Consider the following 19521-nt stretch of genomic DNA (forward strand, 5'->3'; position numbering starts at 1 on the left):
GTGGTGGGAAATTTGGACTGGGGTCAAGTGATCCTCCTGTCAGGCCAGGCTTAGGGCAGGAGGCCAGGCCACAGACGGGCCTCCCGGTGGAGAGGGAGGATCCTGTCTAATCCGCAAGAGCGAGGGTCAGCCCTTCCTCGGGTCCCAGACTGGCTGAAGGGAGGCTGAGGTCAGAGGAGGGGAACAAGAAGGGGAGGGGTCAGCTCATTCTACCCTTCCCTGAACTGAGCCCTGTGAGCCCATCGCCCTTACAATGCCCAGCCTCAGTCTTCTCTTTGTCTCTTCTCTCTGACTGTAGGGCAAAGGAGGAGCCCAACGTCCTGGGCTGGAGTTTGGATGCAGCCCCAGCTGTGTGACCCCAGGGCCAATCCCAATCCATCTCTGAACCCCACCCACTGCAGAGGGCTTCCCCCCACAACATCCAAAGAGTGTCTGTGAGGGGCTGGAGCAGAAACATTGCCTCTCAGATCCAAGACCCTGTTTGGGATGGCACAAGGTGAGCCTGCCTTCCACAGAAACATCCCCCAGGAGCTGCGCAGCCTTACTGGGTGGTGTCTACAGGGAGGCGAGAAGGTTGAGTAGACTTCGTGTCAGGGGGTTTGAGCTACACAGCCTGGGTTCAAAGTCTCATCTCCCGTTTTATCTAGAAGTGCGACTTAATTAACCTCTGTGGTGTAGTAATTGAACTTTCCACGAATTTTCCTATTTAATCTTTGTTACAACCTTCTGAGGAAATGCAGGCACAGAGGAAGCCATTCATTCTTTCAAAATCATTTGTTCAACCAATGCGGCGACCTACTATGAGTGTGACATAGTTCTAGGTGCTGGGGTTCAGCGGGAACCAGATAATGTGCCTAATAGCAGTGGATTTGAAGACCATTCAAGCCCCGTGGCACCAGCAGGCCATGTCCAAGCAGGGCTCAGCCCCGCGGAACTCACAATCTAAAAGTGGGAGACAGACAATAAACGAATGAATGAGGCCATTTAAAGATGCAGAAAATCAAATAGAGGAGGGAACGGGATGCGCCGTCCACTTATAGGAGGTAAGCCAGGGCTACGTGAAGGACCGAGGAGCCGCAGGGCTGGGGTGCGGAAGCCCCGGCACGGCCCCCTCTCGGCGGAGCAGACTGGGCGGCGGTCCGGACGCACGCTTGTAGGGGCAGCCGCGATTATCGCCTTTATTATTATGAGTCCCGGCCCCCGCACTGCCCAGCTCTTTGCGCCTTAGTTTCCTCCTCTGTGCACACACGGGTCGCGGGGCGCAGAGGAGGCCCCAAACAACTTTGCGCTTCCCGGCCTGGCCGCACAGCGGGGGAGGGGCGGTGCCGGGCGCGGACTCCGTTTCCCACAAGCCCGAGCCCCGCGCCATCTTGCCGGTGGGCGGTGGCTGCCCGGGGTCGGCCGTTTGGCCCGGCCGGGTGCCACCGCTCACCCCCCAGCCCCGGCTTCCTCCGTTGGGGGCGTGGGACCTGCTAGTCAGAGTCTAGGGACCCGGACAGCTCCTGCCCGCCTTCTCCACTCCTACTTTCCCGGGAGTCCAGTCCACGTGTCGGTCCGTGCGGAGCAGCCCGTTTGCCCCTCGCTGGCCGAGGGCTGGAGGACCTGAACATCGGGGACCGCAGCGTCTCCTCACCAGACTACCTGTCTGCACATGATGTCCACTCCCCTGCATTCTCAGATGGCTCCTATTCTCAGATGGCCTCAATGAGGATAGAATGAGGAAGGGTCCAATGAGGACCAGGGTCCTGGCATGAGCGCAAATCGTCGTCCTGAGCGCTTAGAACGCCTGGGTTTGGGACTGGAAGGTTGCATTTGGGGGTGATACGGACAGCTAGGCCACCCCCTGCCGAATAGACCCTCCCCTACCCCTGCCTGGGGGCGGAGTAGGGGAGAGGGGCCCGTAGAGGGGCTGGCCCTTTAAGGGGGTGTGGTCGGGGGGCGGAGGAAGAGCTAGACAGAGAAAGCGCTTCGGCGGCGGCAGCTCGGGCGGCGGCCGCGGGGGACAAAGGGCGGGCGGATCGGCGGGGAGGGGGCGGGGCGCGGCCAGGCCAGGCCCGGGGGCTCCGCATGCTGCAGCTGCCCCCGGGCGCCCCCGCCGCCGCCCTCGCCGCGGAGCCGCGCGGAGCTGAGCCGGCGAGCTAACCCGAGCCAGCCGGCGGGCGTCCCGGAGGCGGCGGCGCAGGGAGGGGCCCAACGCGCGCACGTGGCCCCGGCGGCCGCCATGGCGGACAGCGGCACGGCGGGGGGCGCGGCGTTGGCGGCCCCGGCCCCCGGGCCGGGCAGTGGCGGCCCAGGACCACGCGTCTACTTTCAGAGCCCCCCGGGGCCGCAGGAGAGGGCCCGGGTGGCGCGGACGATGAGGGCCCAGTGAGGCGCCAAGGGAAGGTCACCGTCAAGTATGACCGCAAGGAACTACGGAAGCGCCTCAACCTAGAGGAGTGGATCCTGGAGCAGCTTACGCGCCTCTACGACTGCCAGGTGTGTTCCCACCCCGCGCCGACACCCCAAAATCGGTCTCGAGCCGGTCCGCCTGGGAGCCCCACTATGAGCTTGCCTGTCACCGGAGTCAAAGGGCGCTCTACTTCCCTGCGCGCTCCCCTCCCCTCTGCACTCCCTGCCCCCAATATATACTCTTTCTTCTTTGACCTAAGTCACTTCTATCTTCTCCGCTGCCTCGGACCCTGGCCCCCATTATGCCACTCCCCAGGTCCAGCTTAGTGTCCTCCAGAAACCTCAAGGGGTGGTCTGGGCCTTGGGCAAGAGGCAAGGGGGCTAGTCTGGGCTGGCAGCGGCAGGAGGTCTCACCGCCTAGTGCCCAGTGGCTTAGACTGTGGTTACACGGCGCTGGTCTGTTAGGCGACTGGGGCTGCGCTGTTCTGTGGGCTAGCCTGGAGCTCCATCTTGGCGTGCGTGCAGGCTAGCCCGCTTTCTGGGCTCTGCTTCTCCACCCCCATGACTCCCTGGTTGTTCAGACGGTGACTCAGGCCCCGGGGGGCAGGGTGGAGGAGTGGGCTTGCCCGGTGCTGCCTGCCTACCCTAGCCCAGCCCTGGAATGCAGCTGACTACAAACAGGATAGGGGCTTCCTGGGGAGGGTGGGGCAGGGTGGTGGGCACCCCCTCCCTCACCAAAGCATGGGCTCTTTGTTTCCTCTTTGCCAGGCCTGGGTCCTTCCCAGTGACCCCTCAGCCTTCACTTCCTCCTTGCTCCCGGGGAGCTGTGACAGGTGTTTGGGGGAGGGGAGGGGGTATGATAAGCTGGGACAGCTGCACCCACCGGTGCTCTGGTGAGATGGGGGGCCCGGATGTTGGGGAGACACATCTGCTGGGTTCCCGGCCCAAGGTCCCCAGCCCTGGATGTCTGGCCTTGTCTGGCACCCCCGGTGCCCACTGGCAGGGACAGGAAGCTCCCCCCCACCCCGCTTTGGGCAGTTTGCCTTGGCACGGGCCTGATCTGTTTTCCTCCTCAGAGCAGCTGCCGTTGTATCTGCTGGGCAGAGGGCCGGGTTCCTTAGAGGTAGGCAGGGGCCTCAACCCCTCTCCAACTCAGGCCCATGTCTCTCCCTCCTCCCCCACCCCCACCCCAGGAAGAAGAGATCCCAGAACTGGAGATTGATGTGGATGAGCTTCTGGACATGGAGAGTGATGATGCCCGGGCTGCCAGGGTCAAGGTGAGGGGGCTGAGGGGCAGAGGGTTGCCTGAGGCACTGCCCTGGGAAAGCGAGGCTGTGGAGCCAGGCCCTCAAGCCTCAGCTCCTGCCTCAGCGGAATGGGGCCAATGCCTAGCTGTGACGTGGTTGTGGCATCTCCTGTGCCTCAGGGTGGCCCCAGTCCCTTGGAAGTCAGTAAAGGTGAGCTCCAGGCCCCCACTCCCGAGGACTCACTTATCCTTCCTCCCCTATCCCCTGCTAGGAGCTGCTGGTTGACTGTTACAAACCCACAGAGGTAAGAGATTTCCCCGGGGCTGGGGGGGGCGGGGAGTGGGGTGAGGGGAGCCTGGCTCCTGTCGTCTAGGGGTTTGGTCTCCTTAATGTTTATCCTCCCACCCAGGCCTTCATCTCTGGCCTGCTGGACAAGATCCGGGGCATGCAGAAGCTGAGCACACCCCAGAAGAAGTGAGGGTCCCCGACCCAGGCGAACGGTGGCTCCCACAGGACAATCGCTGCCCCCCCGACCTCGTAGCAACAGCAATACCGGGGGACCCTGCGGCCAGGCCTGGTGCCATGAGCAGGGCTCCTCGTGCCCCTGGCCCAGGGGTCTCTTCCCTTGCCCCCTCAGTTTTCCACTTTTGGGGTTTTTTATTGTTATTAAACTGATGGGACTTTTTGTGTTTTTATATTGACTCTGCAGCGCGGGCCCGTTAATAAAGCTAGGAGATGCCTTTGGTGCAGCTAACAGGCTCGGCTGGTCTCTTAGGGGGCACCCTGCTCTGTGACTTCTGCCAGCTCAGCTTCTCCCCAGGTGACCACAGGCCTTCCTGAGGGCCATGTAGCCATGACGATAATGCAGTGCTAGCTCCCAGACCAGGAGCTGGAAGTGGCTGGGGAGCTGTGGGGAGCAGTGCTATTGCTGCTGGCAGGCAGGAACACTCCTTTTTCTCTGGGCAAGGGCCACCATGTTCATTGAGCCTAGATCCCCAAGGCTCCACAGTCAGGAAAAGAGAAGGTGGTGGGGTATGCCGGAGCTGAGGTCTCTGAGTCTCTCGGGGCCCACAAACACACACAGGCTTACTCCTTGGGCTTTTAAGGGTTTTTTTTGTTTTTTTTTCCCCCCGGAACAGTCTGGTCCCTGATGGGGGCCTCTCCCCCTACCCTTCCCCAGTCTGGTTACAGCTCAGATCGTCGCTCGATTTTGAGCAGCTCCACCTCGAACACCAGGGTTGCACCACCTGTAGGGGAGAAGGGGAGTCAAAAGGCCAACCAGGGCCACAGGGAGGTGGGCTGGCTGCAGGTGATGGGGGCAGCAAAAGGTTTACTACCTGGAATCTTTGGGGGAGCTCCCCGCTCTCCATACCCTGTTGAAGATGCACAAAGAAACAGTCAGTGATGGCCAAGCTCCCTTCCAGCTTGGGCAAAGGGAGGGTGTTCTGCCCCTCTCAGCAAGAAGGCCAGAAATGGAGAAGGATAATGGAGATGGGAAGGGGGTGCCAAAGGCCTGGCAAGGGCAGAGTTGGGCCGCTACAGCTGAGTGCTTCAAGGATCTTGCCCTGTACTCACTGCTAGACAACCAGACTTGGAGAAGGCATGTATTGTAATGAATGGATATGGTGAAGACCAATGAAAGGCTGAAGCAGCTTTCACCCTTCCCAGTCACACACCCCAACCTGCTCTGCACCCTCAGGAGGGGCCTCTTACCCAGCTCAGACGGGATCACCAGCTTGCGCTTCTCTCCCTCACACATCCTGCAGGAAGACACATGCTCAGCCCATGGCAGCACCCAGGGCCCCTGTCTTGTATTCTTGGGGCTTGCCTCCCACAGCTTACCTCCTGGGCGGTGGCCATGCACGACCCCGCTCCCAAGCCCATTCCCCTATGACTCACCCCAGCAGCCCCTGGTCCCAGCCCTTGATGACCTGGCCTGTGCCAAGGGAGAAGACAAAGGGCTGGTTCTGGGGCAGGCTGCTGTCAAACTCTGTCCCATCTTCCAGCTTCCCCTGTGGGACCATGAGAAGGCCAGTGAGGAAGAGGGGACCACCCCTGACAACCCCCTCCCTCAGCTGCTTTCCCCATCAAGCTGGCCCCCACAGCACTGGTGGTCAGTCCTTTTTGTTTTTTGAGATGGAGTCTCTTGTTGCCATGGCTGGAGTGCAGTGGCATGATCTCGCCTCACTGCAGCCTCTGCCTCCCGGGTTCAACCAATTCTCCCACCTCAGCCTCCCAAGTAGCTGGGATTATAGGCGCCTGCCACCACGCCCGGCTAATTTTGTATTTTCAGTAGAGAAAATTTCATCATGAGGCCAAGCTGGTCTCAAATTCCTGACCTCAGGTGATCACCTGCCTCGGCCTCCCAAAGTGCTGGGATTACTGGGGTGAGCCACTGTGCCCGGCTGGTCATAGTTCTTTAAGAGCACAGAGCCTTGGGCAGCTCACAGTATACTGTCACTGCCTGCTGGTGCCCACCTGGGCAGTAGGCAAGGGCAAGGCAGAACCATGGAAACTAGCTTAGAGGGGAGAGGGGACTAGCCCAAGGTCATCTACCTGGCTGATGGAGAACCAGACTCCCAAGCACTTTCCGGTCCTCGGAAGCCCCATCCACTCCCAAAAGGCCCGCCCATCCCACTCACCGTGTAGTGCATGTGCAGGACATCCCCTTTACGCGATTTGATGGGACAGTGGTCCACCCGCTTCTTGACCCCGATCTGCAGCTTCCTTTTGCCCTCGGCCCCCGTGGCCGTGGCCACGGCGCTCAGGCAGATGGACAGTACTGTCAGGACCCGGACCCAGCTCAGCCTCATGTTTCTGTGGGCACAGACCCCGACCGACCGACTGAAAGTGGCGGAGGGCAGGGAGAATATGGAACACGGGTAGGTAACAGAAGGGTTCCACCACCACTGTATCTTGCTTGCCCCGGGGAATCCCCTTTGTCCCGGGTCACCGCCCTCTCCCCCGGGCTCCGGGGCCACACTTACCAGTCCAGTGAGAAGGGGGCTTGGCCGAGGACCCCAGCAGCGGGGGGAGGGGGTCAGGGGAGGCCACAGCAGCCAGGGCCCCGCCCCTTTGCTCACCCCCATACCTTCCCTCCCTCCCGGTCCCCACCTCCGCTCTTCAGTTCCCGCCTGTCCCTTTGCGTAAAGTCCAGACCCTATCTGGCTGCACTGCAGTTGCCCCGACTGGTCGGTCCCACTCACGCCACACCCAGCTGCCCCCGGCCCAGCACACCCACACCTCTGCGGCCGCTGCCGGGGGCCGGCCCCGAGGCACCCACACATCCCCGCTGGGTGGCTCCGAGGAGCCCGGGTCCTCGGGAGATATCCCCCAGCCTGGTCCTGTGCCTCCACCCGGGGCGCCGCCCCAACTCTGAGCCCTTGGGGGTCTCCGGGGCACCCAGACTGGCCCTGTGTCTGCTGGCCGCCGAGCCCGCTCCACCCACACCACCTCTCCCGGTGGAGTTCTCGGCCTACCACGTCCCCAAGCCCGGCCACCACGGAGACCACCCCCGCGAGGACGCCCGGGGCCATTACTCGGGCCGGGCTCCTCCCTTGACTCCTTGGCACCGCCCTTCGAAGGACGCGGTGCCGCCCCTGGGCCTGCAGCCCCGCCTTCGACAGAACTAGACCCTTTTTCCGGAGCCGTAGCCACGCCACTCACCGGTTGAAGCCCCGCCCCCAGCACCTGCGCTCCGTCCCCCTCCGCTTCCGACCCCGAGGCTCCGCCTTTCACCTCCTCCAGCTCCTCCTTCAAGAGCCAGGCTCCGTCCCCCGACCTTCCTAGCTCCGCCCCCTGCCGCCGGGCTCCGCCTTCCACTGGCACCAGCTCGGAGGACCCACCCGTCCCGGTTCCACGTCCCGCCCCGAGTCCCAGGGCTCCGCCCCGTGCGGCGTGAGAACCCTCCCCCTGCGGCATCTCCGGACAGCTCCGGCCCCCAACCCCCAATTTCCTCGTCACCTAGCTCTCGTTGACACTCGGAGCCCGGTCCGCTCCTGCCCGGCCTGATCCAGCCTGCCCTCTTGCACCCCGGCTCCCCCCAGCCCGGGCTGTGGCCCCCGCTCACCTCCTCGCCGCGCCCCCGGAGTCAACCCCGGTGGTGCTGCCGCCTCTGCGCAGGCGCGTCCTTGTCGCTACCAGGCCGGGCCACGCCGCCCTCCCTCATTGGGCCGTGCGAAACCCGCGGCCACACGCCCGCTGGCGCGGGTCTTTCCCGAGCCCCGCCCCCACAACGGCGCTGCCTGCGTCACTTCCGGCGGAGCGGTAGTCTGTGCGGTTAGGTGAAAGTGACTTCCGAAAAGGCAGAAGGCACTTCCGGCCGAGGTGATAGTAAGGTCAGGCCGGCGTGGGTTCCCGGAGGGGGTCTTGAGGCGCCATTTCAAGTAGCCTCCAGCCTCTCCCACAGCACTCGTTTTCCCAGGCCTCATCATAGCCCACAGCCCTCAGTCGCTGTGGAAAGAGCCTGGGCTTCACAGTGACCCTCAGGTTTGAATTACGGGTCGGCTGTGTGCTTGGTGGAATTTGTCATCCAACACAGGCGTGTAACACGGGCTTGATGACACCCAGCCCACGGGATCCCTGCAGGACCGAGATGATGTTCAGTGCCAAGCCCTGGCTTCCAGCCCATGCTCCCGCCCACGTCTCTCTCCCAGGAGCCAGGCTTACCCTCTACCTGTGCACCTGGGCTGTGTGACTCATGACTGGAATGATCTGGCTGGGCCTGTTTCCCCACCAGACTTATTTTCAGGTGCCCCAGCAGCCACCAAACATCTGTCAACTGAAGTAATGAACCTGCGGTTGAGAGGCAGCTAAACCTAGGTTGAAGGTTAGGGAGACAGCTGATTTGAGGTCAAATCCCCCGGCCAATTAGCCTTTCTGAGCCTATTTCTTCAATTGTAAAGGGAAGACAATCATGATGCTGACCTCAGAATTAAGGAGGAAGTGAGGAGGTGCATGTGAAGCATTGTGCATGTCTGGTGGGGCTGACTGGGCTCTGGAGGTGGTAGCTCTGGAGCCCTAACCCTCCTCTGCCTCATGCTAATTGACCTGTGGCATGTCTAGTAACATCATGACTGAGAAAATCATTTGAAAGTAGTAATCGCGGCCGGGCACGGTGGCTCAAGCCTGTAATCCCAGCACTTCGGGGGGCCGAGACGGGCGGATCACGAGGTCAGGAGATCGAGACCATCCTGGCTAACACGGTGAAACTCCGTCTCTACTAAAAAATACAAAAAACTAGCCGGGCGAGGTGGCGGACACCTGTAGTCCCAGCTACTCAGGAGGCTGAGGCAGGAGAATGGCGTAAACCCGGGAGGCAGAGCTTGCAGTGAGCTGAGATCCGGCCACTGCACTCCAGCCTGGGTGACAGAGCAAGACTCCGTCTCAAAAAAAAAAAAAAAAAAAAAAAAGAAAGTAGTAATCGCTGTCAAGAATTGTCTGCTGGTTCAACCCACTCCTGCTTTAGGCCCACTAAAATCATACCCACATGCTCTGACCCAACACCTCAGAGAAAACCTCCATTAGGGTGGCTGCCCCTCCCCTCCCAGTGGCTGCCCAATTGAGTTAACTCTGCCCCTGAATGTCCTGCCTCAGCAGGCAAAGCACTGGTGCCCAAGGTTGGCCTTTCATCCACCCCAAACCACTCAGCCCTGGGCACTGGAGGCTGCAGGCAGAAGGGTGGGGGCTGGGCTTGGGCTGGGATAGACAAGTCAGGAGAATCTCAGGCAGCAACTAGTGAAGGGAGCTGCAGGGTGTGAGGGAGGTGAGGGTGGAGAAAACTGTGTGGGTTGGGCGGGCGTGGTGGCTCATACCTTTAATCTCTCAGCACTTTGGGAGGCTGAGGCAGGTGGATCACCTGAGGGCAGGAGTTCCAGACCAGCCTGGCCAACATGGTGAAACCCATCTCTACTAAAAAATACAAAACTTAGCTGGGCGTGTTGGTGGGCACCTGTAATCCCAACTACTTGGGAGACTGAGGCAAGAGAATCGCTTGAACCCAGGAAGTGGAGGTTACAGTGAGGGGAGATCGCACCATTGCACTCCAGCCTGGGCGACAGAGTGAGATTCTGTTAAAAAAAAGAAAAAGAAAAAAGAAAAAAAAAACCTGTGTGGGTTGGTTTGAGGGGAGCCTGCCGCCCACACCAGGCCCACCAGCCCCAGACCTTTGGTGCTTCCCTTTCAGGGAAGTGGGAGTGAAGTTAAGACAGGGGAGGTACCGGGGCTTTAGATTCAAGCTGCAGGGAGCAAAAAGCAGCAGATGCTGAAAGTACTGCCTGGCAGGAAGAACAAGTGTTTTTTTTCTATTATGTAAAGATAGTCTCAAACTTCTCTGAGACCCGAGGACGCCAACCATAGTAATCTTCTGTTCCCTCTATGTGCACATGTGGAAACTGCTGCTCGGAGAGGCAGGGGTAGTGACAAGCAAGGTCACTCAGCAGATCTGGGTCCTACCCCAGGCTCTCTGGCCACAGAAAGTCGTCTCCTTCCAGAAAAGAACCCCAGTGAAGAGCAGGAGGGCAGGCTGTTGACTGGGCTCTCCCTGACTCCCATGCCTGGCAATAACATGAAAGTGATGAATACCTAATTCTGGCCCTGCCTGGGATCTGCTGTGGAGCCTTAGTCCTCATTTCTTCCATCTGCACGACGAGGGAGCAAGACAAGCTTTAGATTTAGTGATGCAGACACTCATGCCCAAACCAGCCAGCCTGGACAGTGACAAACAGTGACACAGGCAGGGACAGCTCCTTCCATCTCTTTTATCAGGGTTGGGGGATCACAGTTCTTGTACCAAAGCCCAAATCCTATTATGCAGAGATTTGGGTCTTCTTAGTGAGGGGAGGAAGAGCCAGTTGTAAGATGCTTACTTGCACAGAGTGGTTAGAAACTGAGACAGTACCTCATTCTCCCCTGAGCTGGTATATGACCCCTCTTGCTGCCTCCCAGTCTCCTCTTCCAACTCTGTCCTGTTTGATGATGGCCTCAGGGAGACAAGGGATGGCAGAAGAACCCTCTGAGAGGCCCAGGTCCTGGAGCAGCTTCTGCCTGGACTGAGGTCTTGGGGGTTTGGCTGTTTTTCACCAGGCTCCTCTTTGTCCCCCCACTGGGATATAGCCTCTCAGGCAAGTCACCCCGCTGAGTCTGAAAAGCCATGTGTCACCTTCGCAGCTTCCGGCACCTGAGGAGGGAGGAAGTGATCTGTTCACGCTGGCTGGAGCGCAGCCCCAGCCCTGGACTCACGTGTGCCTCGGGCCCACTAAGATCACAACCTGAGGGTCCTGGCGCACCACTCGGCCCTGGGCACTGGAGGCTGCAGGGGGAAGGATGAACCTTCTGTGAAGGCCATCCCCTCCTGACACTCCTCGGGAGCCCCCACTGGCCTGGCCAATATGATGTCACCCCATGGCCTCACTGCAGGAGAGGGGTGGTGGGAAATACATCAGATAAGGGGTGCACGAGGGTTCCACTCTGTTCTCTTGAAGCCCATAGGTAGGGAGATATCTACCACAGGGGCTTCTGGGAAGGCCCGAACTGCAAGCTGGAAAAGCTGTATCCCACATTTCTACCCCAGGCAGATGTCACCTCCTCCAAGAGATCTTTGACCTCTGAAAGATGAGGCCAGGTGCCCCTCACCACAGCCCTTGACATCCTCTGCTGGCATCGTCCCTCCTGTATCTGACTCCTGAGTTAGAATGTTGGACTTGCTTACACAGCTCCAGGTGCCAGCAGCTGCTTGGTAAATATTTGTTCAACACATTCAACAGTTTCTCCTTCCCTGGCCCTCCTCCTACTGGCAGGCTCACCCTGGACCTGCTCCAGGACAGGACCTTGGTGCCTTCCCAAACACACACCACCCTACAGACACCTCACCTGCAGGTGTCTGGGTTGAGCTCTAAGCCCCGCCCTTGGCAACGGAGGAAGCTGCGGCGTCGACAGCGGCAGCGGCAGGTCCGGGGGTCAGGGCGCTGGTGGCGCTGGGTGCAGCGTGGGCAGAGGGTCCTGGGGCTGGAGTGGGATGGGTGATGTCAGCTGGGGAGGGTGCTCCGGGGACAGAGTCCCAGCCCGGAACAGAGCGGGGCTGGGGACGGTGGTGGGGAGTGGCAGCCCTAGGGAGGAGAAGCGGCATGTCTGGGGTGGGAAGGAAGAGTCTTCCCTAGAACTGGGGTCAGGACAGAGAACACAGGCTTGGGGAGCAGAGGAAAAGAGAAAGCGGGGGACAGGTGGGAGGAGAAAGAGGGGCAACAGCTTCCGGAATCACTCGTACTCCCCCTGCCCCCACTCAGCTGGAGTCCAAAAGACTCACCTGTCCAGCTTCACAGCACTGTCCTTTTTTTTAGGTCTGAAAAGTAAGAGAGATAGACACAAAGAGGAGGAAGATCAGGAAATCCCAGCATCCTACTCTCTCTCTTCTCTCTTTTTGAGACTGAGTTTCCCTATTCTTGCCCAGGCTGGAGTGCAGTGGCACGGTCTCGGCTCACTGCAACCTCCGCCTCCTGGGTTCAGCCTATTCTCCTGTCTCAGCCTCCCAAGTAGCTCGGATTACAGGCACCCGCCACCACACCCAGCTACTTTTTGTATTTTTTTTTTAGTAGAGATGGGGTTTCACCATCTTAGTCAGGCTGGTCTTGAACTCCTTACCTCAGATGATCTGCCTGCCTGGGCCTCCCAAAGTGCTGGGATTATAGGTGTGAGCCACTGACCCAAGCATCCTACTTTGTTGCCCCAGATCCAAGGCCTACCCTTGGCTCTACTCTTAGGAACCTGGTCCCCAGTTCTGTGGATCACCATACCCCGCACCCCCCAAGCCTGGCCTCTGTGAGCTCAGAATTTGGGCCTGGCTGGCACCTGCATTCACACTGGCTGTGTTCTTCCAGGGACATCTCCCCCAGCTGACTGCTCGGGTACCGGATCATGAGGATCTGTGCTCAGGAGAAGAATGGGGGGACAGTGAGGGAGAGAGAGAAAGGGGATGCTCTAAGGCTGGAGGGAGAAAAGCTCACCCAACAGCCAGGAGGCTGGCCACCAGCCCTCCCTCCAACCGTACCTCCTGTGCCTCAGTCTCCAGGCTGCCCCAGCCCCAGAGCCAGCCAGCATCCACCCTGCCCGCTGCCCCACCTGCCCAGTACCTGCATCCGCTGCCCGCTGCCCCACCTGCCCAGTGCCTGCATCCCCTGCCCGCTGCCCCACCTGCCCAGTGCCTGCATCCCCTGCCCGCTGCCCCACCTGCCCAGTACCTGCATCCCCTGCCCGCTGCCCCATATGCCCAGTACCTGCATCCGGACTTGGTGCTGCCCAGTGGGCACACACTCCAGGCCATCGTCAGGGCAGCAGCCACCACAACGCTGCACGGTCACGCAGCTGGGCACCAGCTGTTTGGCCACGGTGCCCATGAGCTCCACAGTCAGGGGCACCACCACCTCCCGGGGCTGGCAGGTAGCGCGAGTATACACATCTATCCATGACACCACTGGGAGCAGACCGGTAGGGGTTAAGTCCTCACTGTTTTTCCTGCAGCTGCTCCCAGCAGCTGTCCCCCCCAGTCCCCAAGTCACAGCTACCCTCCACTAGCCCTCCCCACTCTGCCCTCACAACCTGTCTTCCCCTGCCCTGTTTATCCAGATCCCAGTAACCCCGCTGCCTCAATTTCCTCCTCTGTGAAATGGGTAGAATAACAGTTTGCATATTCTAGGGGAGTTACACAAGATGATGGACACCAGGCACCTGGAATCAGGGCCCATGACAAACCCTCTTAGTGCTGGCTAGTGCCAAGTTTTTATGAGTTTTACCTTTCTTCTGGTGGCCAGGGGCATCAGGCTGGGAGACAGGGGCCTGTGGGAGATAAAGACCTGTACCCAAGGTACACTTTAGGAGGGTCTGTCCCTGTCGCCATCCCTGGGGGTTTGCCCTTGCATCAGGAGGCTTTACCACCTCTCTGACATCTTTCCAGATTGCGCTGTTCCTGTGGCCACTGCTCTAGCTTTACCTGTCCTTTCCTGGCCACCCAGGACCTGCCCTGGCTCAAAACACAACAGGTGCTCCGGCGGCCGCGTCAAATTTCCAGGCCGCAGAACCGAGCATGTTTGGGGGCCGCATGCAGATCAGGAGCGCACACAGTGGGCGCCGAAGCAGGTCCTGTGGGCACTGAGGGAGCCCCGCCCCCGGCGGTGCCCAGGGGACGGGGTGGGGCGGAGGAGTGGCCCCAGACTGGGGCTGGCGGGCCAGCGGGGAGGGGCACCTCCCAGGGGATGCACGCGCCGGGCCCCCGAGACGCCCGCGTCCAAGGCCGGACCCCGCAGATCCCCCCGGCCGAGGCCGCGGGTCGCCTCCTTACTTCCGCCAACCTTGAGAGAGGGCACGGCGGGCTGGCGGGCGCGCTGTCGGGCTCACGTACCTGGGCGGGGGCCAGCTGCAGGAGCGCGGCGAGCAGCAGGCGGCGGAGCAGGGGGCTCATGGTGCCCGCGGGGGCCGCCCGCCGGGGGCGCCCGCATCGCCCTAGCCCGGCGGGGCGGGGGGCGGTGGCAGCCAGAGCCCCATGGCGCGGGCCCGGGCGCGGCGGGCGGGGGCCGGGCGCGGTGGGCGGCTCCTCCGCGGCCCCCTCCCGAGCCCTGGATGCAGGCAGCGCAGCGCAGAGCAGCGGAGGCGGCCGGAGGAGCGGGCGGGCGGGCGGCCGGTGGCGGCGGGCGGCGGCGGCGGGGACGGCGGGGGCGGCGGGGGCGGCGGGGGGCGGGCCCGGGCTGGCGGGCGGGCGGCTCATGTGACCCAGACACGCGCTCCCCACCGGGCCGTGGGGCGGGGGCGGGGCGGCGGGGTGGGGGGGGCGAGGCCGCCGGCGGGGCCCGCCTCCTCCACACACCCCCTCCCGCCTCCCGCCGCTGCAGGGGAAAGGGGACGCACCGCCCAGGGGGCCGGGCTCCCGGGTCGCCGCAGCCACTACCCAGAGGGCTGGGCGCTGCCCCTCGGCGAGGCCGGGGCAGGGGGGCGCCGGGCCTGAAGGAGGGAGCCGCACACTAGCTCTGTGAATCACTTTATTGCGCGCGTTTTGGGAAGCGAGCCGTCCAGAGAAGGAAGCAAGGCGGGAATGTACTGCAGGCTCTATCCAGGTGAGCCCCTCAGGGGCCGGCGCCCGGGGGCACGATCTCCGGGACTTGGGTTGGCTCCGGTGGTGGCGGCTGCTGCTGCCTTTGCCGTTGTCGCTCCTGCTGAAGGCTGGCTCTGTTGGCCCTGGAGGAGAGGGCACTTGGGTGGTTGGGATAGGGATCCCCAAGTGTGGTGCCGGGACAGGGAGCAGGGGGCAGAAGAGAGCAGGGACAGACCTGGCCCGCGCCCGCGCCCGCGCTTCATTGTACATGGCTGTGATGATCCGATCCTTTTCATCCATGAAGTTAAGGTGCATCTGCTTCACCTTCCTGCAATGTGTCATAATTAACCCTGGGACTCGAATTCCTGTTGTCCCTGAAGTCCTGCCCCCTTCCACCCCACTCTAGGGGCCTCACAGCTTTTCAACCCACACAGGGTTAGGGACCTCAGCCTAACCCTGCCTGTGATAGGTAGGGAGGGCTCAGAGTGGCCCTGGCTTGTCTAGGGTCCAATGGCATCCGAAGTCCCTGGCCACTTCGAGGTGTTACAGCAGCTGTGGACATGGGGGTGCTCCTCCCAGAAGACTAGAAAGGGTATGCATCTAACTCCATCACTGAACTAGGCAGGCTGCTAGCAGTGGGCACTGGCCTTTAGGTATCTGCTATCGAAAATCGGCTTCGTGGCTAGGCACGGTGGCTCACGCCAGTAATCCCTGTACTTTGGGAGGTCGAGGCGCATGGATCATATGAGGTCAGGAGTTTGAGACCAGCCTGGCCAATATGGTGAAGCCCCAGCTCTACTAAAAATACAAAACAATTAGCCAGGTATGGTGGTGGGCGCCTGTAGTCCCAGCTACTTGGGAGGCTGAGACAGAAACAGAAGAATTGCTTGAACCCAGGAGGCAAAGGTGAGGTTGCAATGAGCCAAGATCACACCACTGTACTCCAGTCTGGACGACAGAGTGAGACTCCACCTCAAAAAAAAAAAAAAAAAAAAAAAAAAAAGAGGCCGGGCGCGGTGGCTCACGCCTGTAATCCCAGCACTTTGGGAGGCCAAGGCGGGCGGATCAGGAGGTCAGGAGATCGAGACCATCCTGGCTAACACAGTGAAACCCCGTCTCTACTGAAAAAACAATACAAAACATTAGCCGGGCGTGGTGGCGGGCGCCTGTAGTCCCAGCTACTGGGGAGGCTGAGGCAGGAGAATGGTGTGAACCCCGGAGGCGGAGCTTGTAGTGAGCCGAGATGGCGCCACTGCACTCCAGCCTGGGCAACATAGCGAGACTCCATCTCAAAAAAAAAAAAATTGGCCGGGCGCGGTGGCTCAAGCCTGTAATCCCAGCACTTTGGGAGGCCGAGACGGGCAGATCACGAGGTCAGGAGATCGAGACCATCCTGGCTAACACGGTGAAACCCCGTCTCTACTAAAAAAAATACAAAAAAAACTAGCCGGGCGTGGTGGCGGGCACCTGTAGTCCCAGCTACTAGGGAGGCTGAGGCAGGAGAATGGCGTAAACCCGGGAAGCGGAGCTGGCAGTGAGCTGAGATCCGGCCACTGCACTCCAGCCTGGGCGACAGAGTGAGACTCCATCTCAAAAAAAAAAAAGAAAAAAGAAAAAAGAAAAGAGAATCAGCTTCATGGCACGTGTGAGAGTGGCGGGCAGATGCCTGCTGCCAAATGAATGAGCTGTGCTGCATTTGCTGCTTGTGCTTGATTTTGTTTGGCTCAATCCCTTCCTGGCAGCCAGCACGAAAGATTTATATTCGAAATATGAAAAAGTGTAAATGACAGCGTTAGCTCTTAGTGCAGCGCTGTCTTTACTAAGTAAGGAGAGGCTCCAGAGACCGATTTCAAGCAACTCTTAGCTTGAGAGACACAATAGTACGGGACACAAGGTGCTGTGGAGGACTGGCTGACCACACTGGAATTCACCCACCCTCCTGCCCTCTGCCCATCACCCTGGGGAGAACAGGCATCACCTGAAGGCAATGTAGTGCAGGCCCATGCCTGCCAGCATGAGGAGGAGGCAGTACCCCAGCACTTGCTTGTTTTGTTTGTGTTGCTGCTGCCTCGACTGGGGCCCCTGTGGCCTCACGCTATGAAACTGGGACCAGTACTGTGCGTTGGGGGGTGCCCAGGAGCTGCTGAGAGGCAGAGGAAGGGACATTGTGGAAATGAGTCTCCCCAAGAGACCTGGGGGTGGGGCAAGTTGAGGGCAGGATTACTGTACCTGTGTGTTTGGTGGGCAGACTTGTCACAGGCTGTGGTTCGTGGAGACTTTGGGGGACCACCTGAGCGGAGCTGGTCATCATAGCTTCGGCGGCTCTGCTCATGGCTGAGCACACGGTATGCCTCACTCAGCTCCACAAAGCGGCTGTGCAGGCTTGGGTTCCCAGGGTCCCGGTCCGGGTGCAGCTGGGGTGGGGCAGGACTCCCCTTATCTCCCTTTGCCTGTCCCTCCCCAGGACCCATGCTGATGACATCCACCCACACCAGGGCTCCAGTCATACCCAGAAGCCCTGCCTGGTCAGTGACCCTCACTCAGGCATGCCCACTCCTCAGAAGGCCAGAGAGCATGGACTCCTGCCTCCTCCTGCGTTCAAGCCCTCCCCACCTGCCAGCCCCCTGCATTCACCATATGCCCCGGTCCAGGTTTCTTAAGAGCAGGCAGGCAGGTCAAGAAAACCAAGCCCAGCCCATCAGACAGGACCCCTGGCTCCTGCCCACAGCTTTCCCCTACCCTTGAGCACCCACCACTCCCTATGAGGGCTGAAAAAATGTGGCACCAGCCAGAGATGCAGGTCTACTCCTGGGAATTTGAAGCACACCCCCACTGGCTCAGAGTTCCTGCTCCCCCTCCCCACCTTAGGGGTACTGGTACCTCTTTCGACTTGGAGAAGAAAGCTCGTTTAACTTCCTCAGTGCTGGCACCAGGATGCACCCCCAATAGTTCATAATAATTACTGGGGCTGGACCTGTGGACAGAGTCGCAAACCTGCAGGGGCTGAGGGAACCCAAAAGCTAGCTCTGCCCTGCCCTTCCCAGCCCCTCCCTGGGCTACACCCTTCAACTCAGCCACCAGGAGCTGAGAAGGCTGAAACAGATCCCAGGACAAATCTGTCTCCAGATCAGCCCTCCCTTTGGAGTGTTTCAGGCACAGTGCAGGTCAGGATTTCTCAAAGTGGAGTCCAAAAACTTGTTGGAAAATACTGATTCCTGACCAGGTGCGGTGGCTCACGCCTGTAATTCCAGCACTTTGGGACGCCGAGGAGGGCGGATCACCTGAGGTCAGGAGTTCAAGACCAGCCTGACTAACATGGAGAACCCCTGTGTCTCCTAAAAATACAAAATTAGCTGGCTGTGGTGGCGCATGCCCGTAATCCCAGCTACTCCAGAGGCTGAGGCAGGAGAATCGCTTGAACTCGGGAGGCGGAGGTTGCAGTGAGCTGAGGTTGTGCCCAGCAGAGATTGTGCCATTTGCACTCCAGCCTGGGCAACAAGAGCGAAACTCCGTCTCCAAAAAAAAAGATAAAAGAAAAAGAAAGAAAAAACTGATTCCTGAGCCCTACCCAGTTGATTCCTCCAGTTCAGAATCTCCAGAGCAGAGCCGAGGAATCTGGATTTTTGTACCCGACACCTCCCCATCTCCCACCTCCCACAGAGGGTTATGTACAGTGATGTTTGAAAACCACTAGAGCTGTGGTAAGAGCGTTGGGTTTAACCTGGACTCAAACTCCTCTTCTGCCGCTTAAATCGGTGTATGACCTTGGGGGTCTTCTCTATCTCTGAGCCTCAGCAGGGAAGGCGAGGGTTACCTGAGACAAACCTGGGAGCCTCCTGACACGGAGTAGAGACCACAACTATCTCAGCACATAGGGCAAACAGAAACCCACTGAACAATCGGCCCGGGCCCCCCAGCGCCCAACTCACCGCTGCCCGGCGGCCGCTCCAAGGAGCCGGGAGGGAGGGCTGCGGGGCCACAGCCGGCACAGGCGCAGGAGTAGTAGTAAGGGCGGCATGGCGGCAGGCGGGCAACCGGGAAAGGAGGCTACCAAGAGCGCACTGGGACCAGGATGGGGCTAGACTTCAAGCACCCGGGGACAGAGAAGAGGCCCGGCCCGGTGTTCTGCGAAGGAAAACTGAAGCAGACCCGGGGAGGGGGAGGTTCTTGCCCAGGACCAGACCCGCGTGTTCTTGGACCTGCCCTTTTCTCTCACCCGGGCATCCGCAGCCCTTCTCAGCGCTGGCTTCGGGGTCTGGCCAACCAGCCAGGTACTCCGAGACCCCATTCCCACTCAGGGAGCTTGTGGACGGCGAAGGAGGGGCCACAACCAGGCCCCGCCCCCGCTGCCCAAGGACCCGAGGCCGTCGCCATTTCCTGCATCTATTCAGGCCCCGCCCTCGCACTCTCATTGGCGTGGATGCCAAGACCACGTCCACCAGGCAGGAAAAAAAATCGGTGGAGACCCCGCCCCTACATGTCTATTGGCCTTTGGGGCCTCCGGTCCCCCAGCCTGCGGACTCGCCGGACAGGCGCGAGCGCCCACCTGGGGACCGGGCGGGACAGAGTCCGCTCTCTGAGGCTTTGCGACGCTTTCGGCCCGGCCACCGTCTCTCCGTTCCGCTGTTGCTCCCCTCTGCAGCGAGGCATATCTTACAGAGCTGCTTCGGCCCCGGAGCCTCTCAGGATGCAGCCAAGGGAGCCACAGCTGTTATCCTCTGCTTGTAGAGGAGGACATTGAGGCTGGGCGGTTTTTTTTTTCCCCCCAGGTCACTTGTCCTGCCTTACGCACTCAGGGCCCACTGT

The 19521-nt window shown here is 60.4% G+C and overlaps 4 protein-coding genes and 1 long non-coding RNA gene across 16 annotated transcripts; 1 reads left to right on the forward strand and 4 right to left on the reverse strand.

Moving 5' to 3' along the window:
• Nucleotides 1-680: 680 nt before the first annotated feature.
• On the reverse strand, nucleotides 681-1767 carry LOC117080614. Its single transcript, XR_004435906.1, has 2 exons — nucleotides 1642-1767; nucleotides 681-942 (listed from the first exon to the last, which is right to left on the reverse strand). It is a non-coding gene; the product is annotated as an uncharacterized LOC117080614 (long non-coding RNA).
• PPP1R14B (protein phosphatase 1 regulatory inhibitor subunit 14B) lies at nucleotides 1382-4388 on the forward strand. The gene is given in 6 exon segments (XM_033205777.1): nucleotides 1382-2196; nucleotides 2198-2312; nucleotides 2315-2478; nucleotides 3585-3668; nucleotides 3910-3942; nucleotides 4048-4388. Coding segments are annotated over 6 exon segments (594 nt in total). The 5' UTR covers nucleotides 1382-2067; the 3' UTR covers nucleotides 4117-4388.
• Nucleotides 4389-4731: 343 nt separating this feature from the next.
• Nucleotides 4732-7884, reverse strand: FKBP2 (FKBP prolyl isomerase 2). Of its 8 annotated transcripts, none has more exons than XM_033205782.1 (6): nucleotides 7708-7884; nucleotides 6281-6455; nucleotides 5538-5650; nucleotides 5352-5398; nucleotides 4976-5011; nucleotides 4732-4885 (listed from the first exon to the last, which is right to left on the reverse strand). In XM_033205782.1, exons 2-6 carry the CDS (start codon nucleotides 6449-6451, stop codon nucleotides 4824-4826), a joined length of 429 nt encoding a protein of 142 aa, XP_033061673.1. In that variant the 5' UTR covers nucleotides 6452-6455; nucleotides 7708-7884; the 3' UTR covers nucleotides 4732-4823. The 8 variants fall into 8 exon arrangements, with proteins under 8 accessions (XP_033061673.1, XP_033061672.1, XP_033061678.1 ...); XM_033205781.1 differs by having other exon boundaries at nucleotides 6281-6482; XM_033205787.1 differs by having other exon boundaries at nucleotides 7602-7712.
• LOC117080610 (translation initiation factor IF-2) lies at nucleotides 6372-7591 on the reverse strand. Its single transcript, XM_033205776.1, has 2 exons — nucleotides 6626-7591; nucleotides 6372-6455 (listed from the first exon to the last, which is right to left on the reverse strand). Exon 1 carries the CDS (start codon nucleotides 7557-7559, stop codon nucleotides 6762-6764), a length of 798 nt encoding a protein of 265 aa, XP_033061667.1. The 5' UTR covers nucleotides 7560-7591; the 3' UTR covers nucleotides 6372-6455; nucleotides 6626-6761.
• Nucleotides 7885-10376: 2492 nt separating the features above from the next.
• Nucleotides 10377-19430, reverse strand: LOC117080615 (dnaJ homolog subfamily C member 4). 5 transcript variants are annotated; one of them, XM_033205791.1, is made up of 11 exons: nucleotides 18645-19430; nucleotides 17596-17689; nucleotides 16945-17129; nucleotides 16694-16855; nucleotides 14029-15043; nucleotides 13424-13466; nucleotides 12908-13104; nucleotides 12483-12556; nucleotides 11941-11976; nucleotides 11508-11743; nucleotides 10377-10815 (listed from the first exon to the last, which is right to left on the reverse strand). In XM_033205791.1, the coding sequence occupies exons 1-10, from the start codon at nucleotides 18731-18733 to the stop codon at nucleotides 11530-11532; spliced, it is 2109 nt and encodes a 702-aa protein (XP_033061682.1). In that variant the 5' UTR covers nucleotides 18734-19430; the 3' UTR covers nucleotides 10377-10815; nucleotides 11508-11529. The 5 variants fall into 5 exon arrangements, with proteins under 5 accessions (XP_033061682.1, XP_033061683.1, XP_033061681.1 ...); XM_033205792.1 differs by having other exon boundaries at nucleotides 11508-11642; nucleotides 16694-16858; XM_033205790.1 differs by having other exon boundaries at nucleotides 16694-16858.
• Nucleotides 19431-19521: the final 91 nt, after the last annotated feature.

Source organism: Trachypithecus francoisi, unplaced genomic scaffold (genome assembly GCF_009764315.1).
Source record: "Trachypithecus francoisi isolate TF-2019V2 unplaced genomic scaffold, Tfra_2.0 Lachesis_group8, whole genome shotgun sequence".
Taxonomy (NCBI): Eukaryota; Metazoa; Chordata; class Mammalia; order Primates; family Cercopithecidae; genus Trachypithecus; species Trachypithecus francoisi.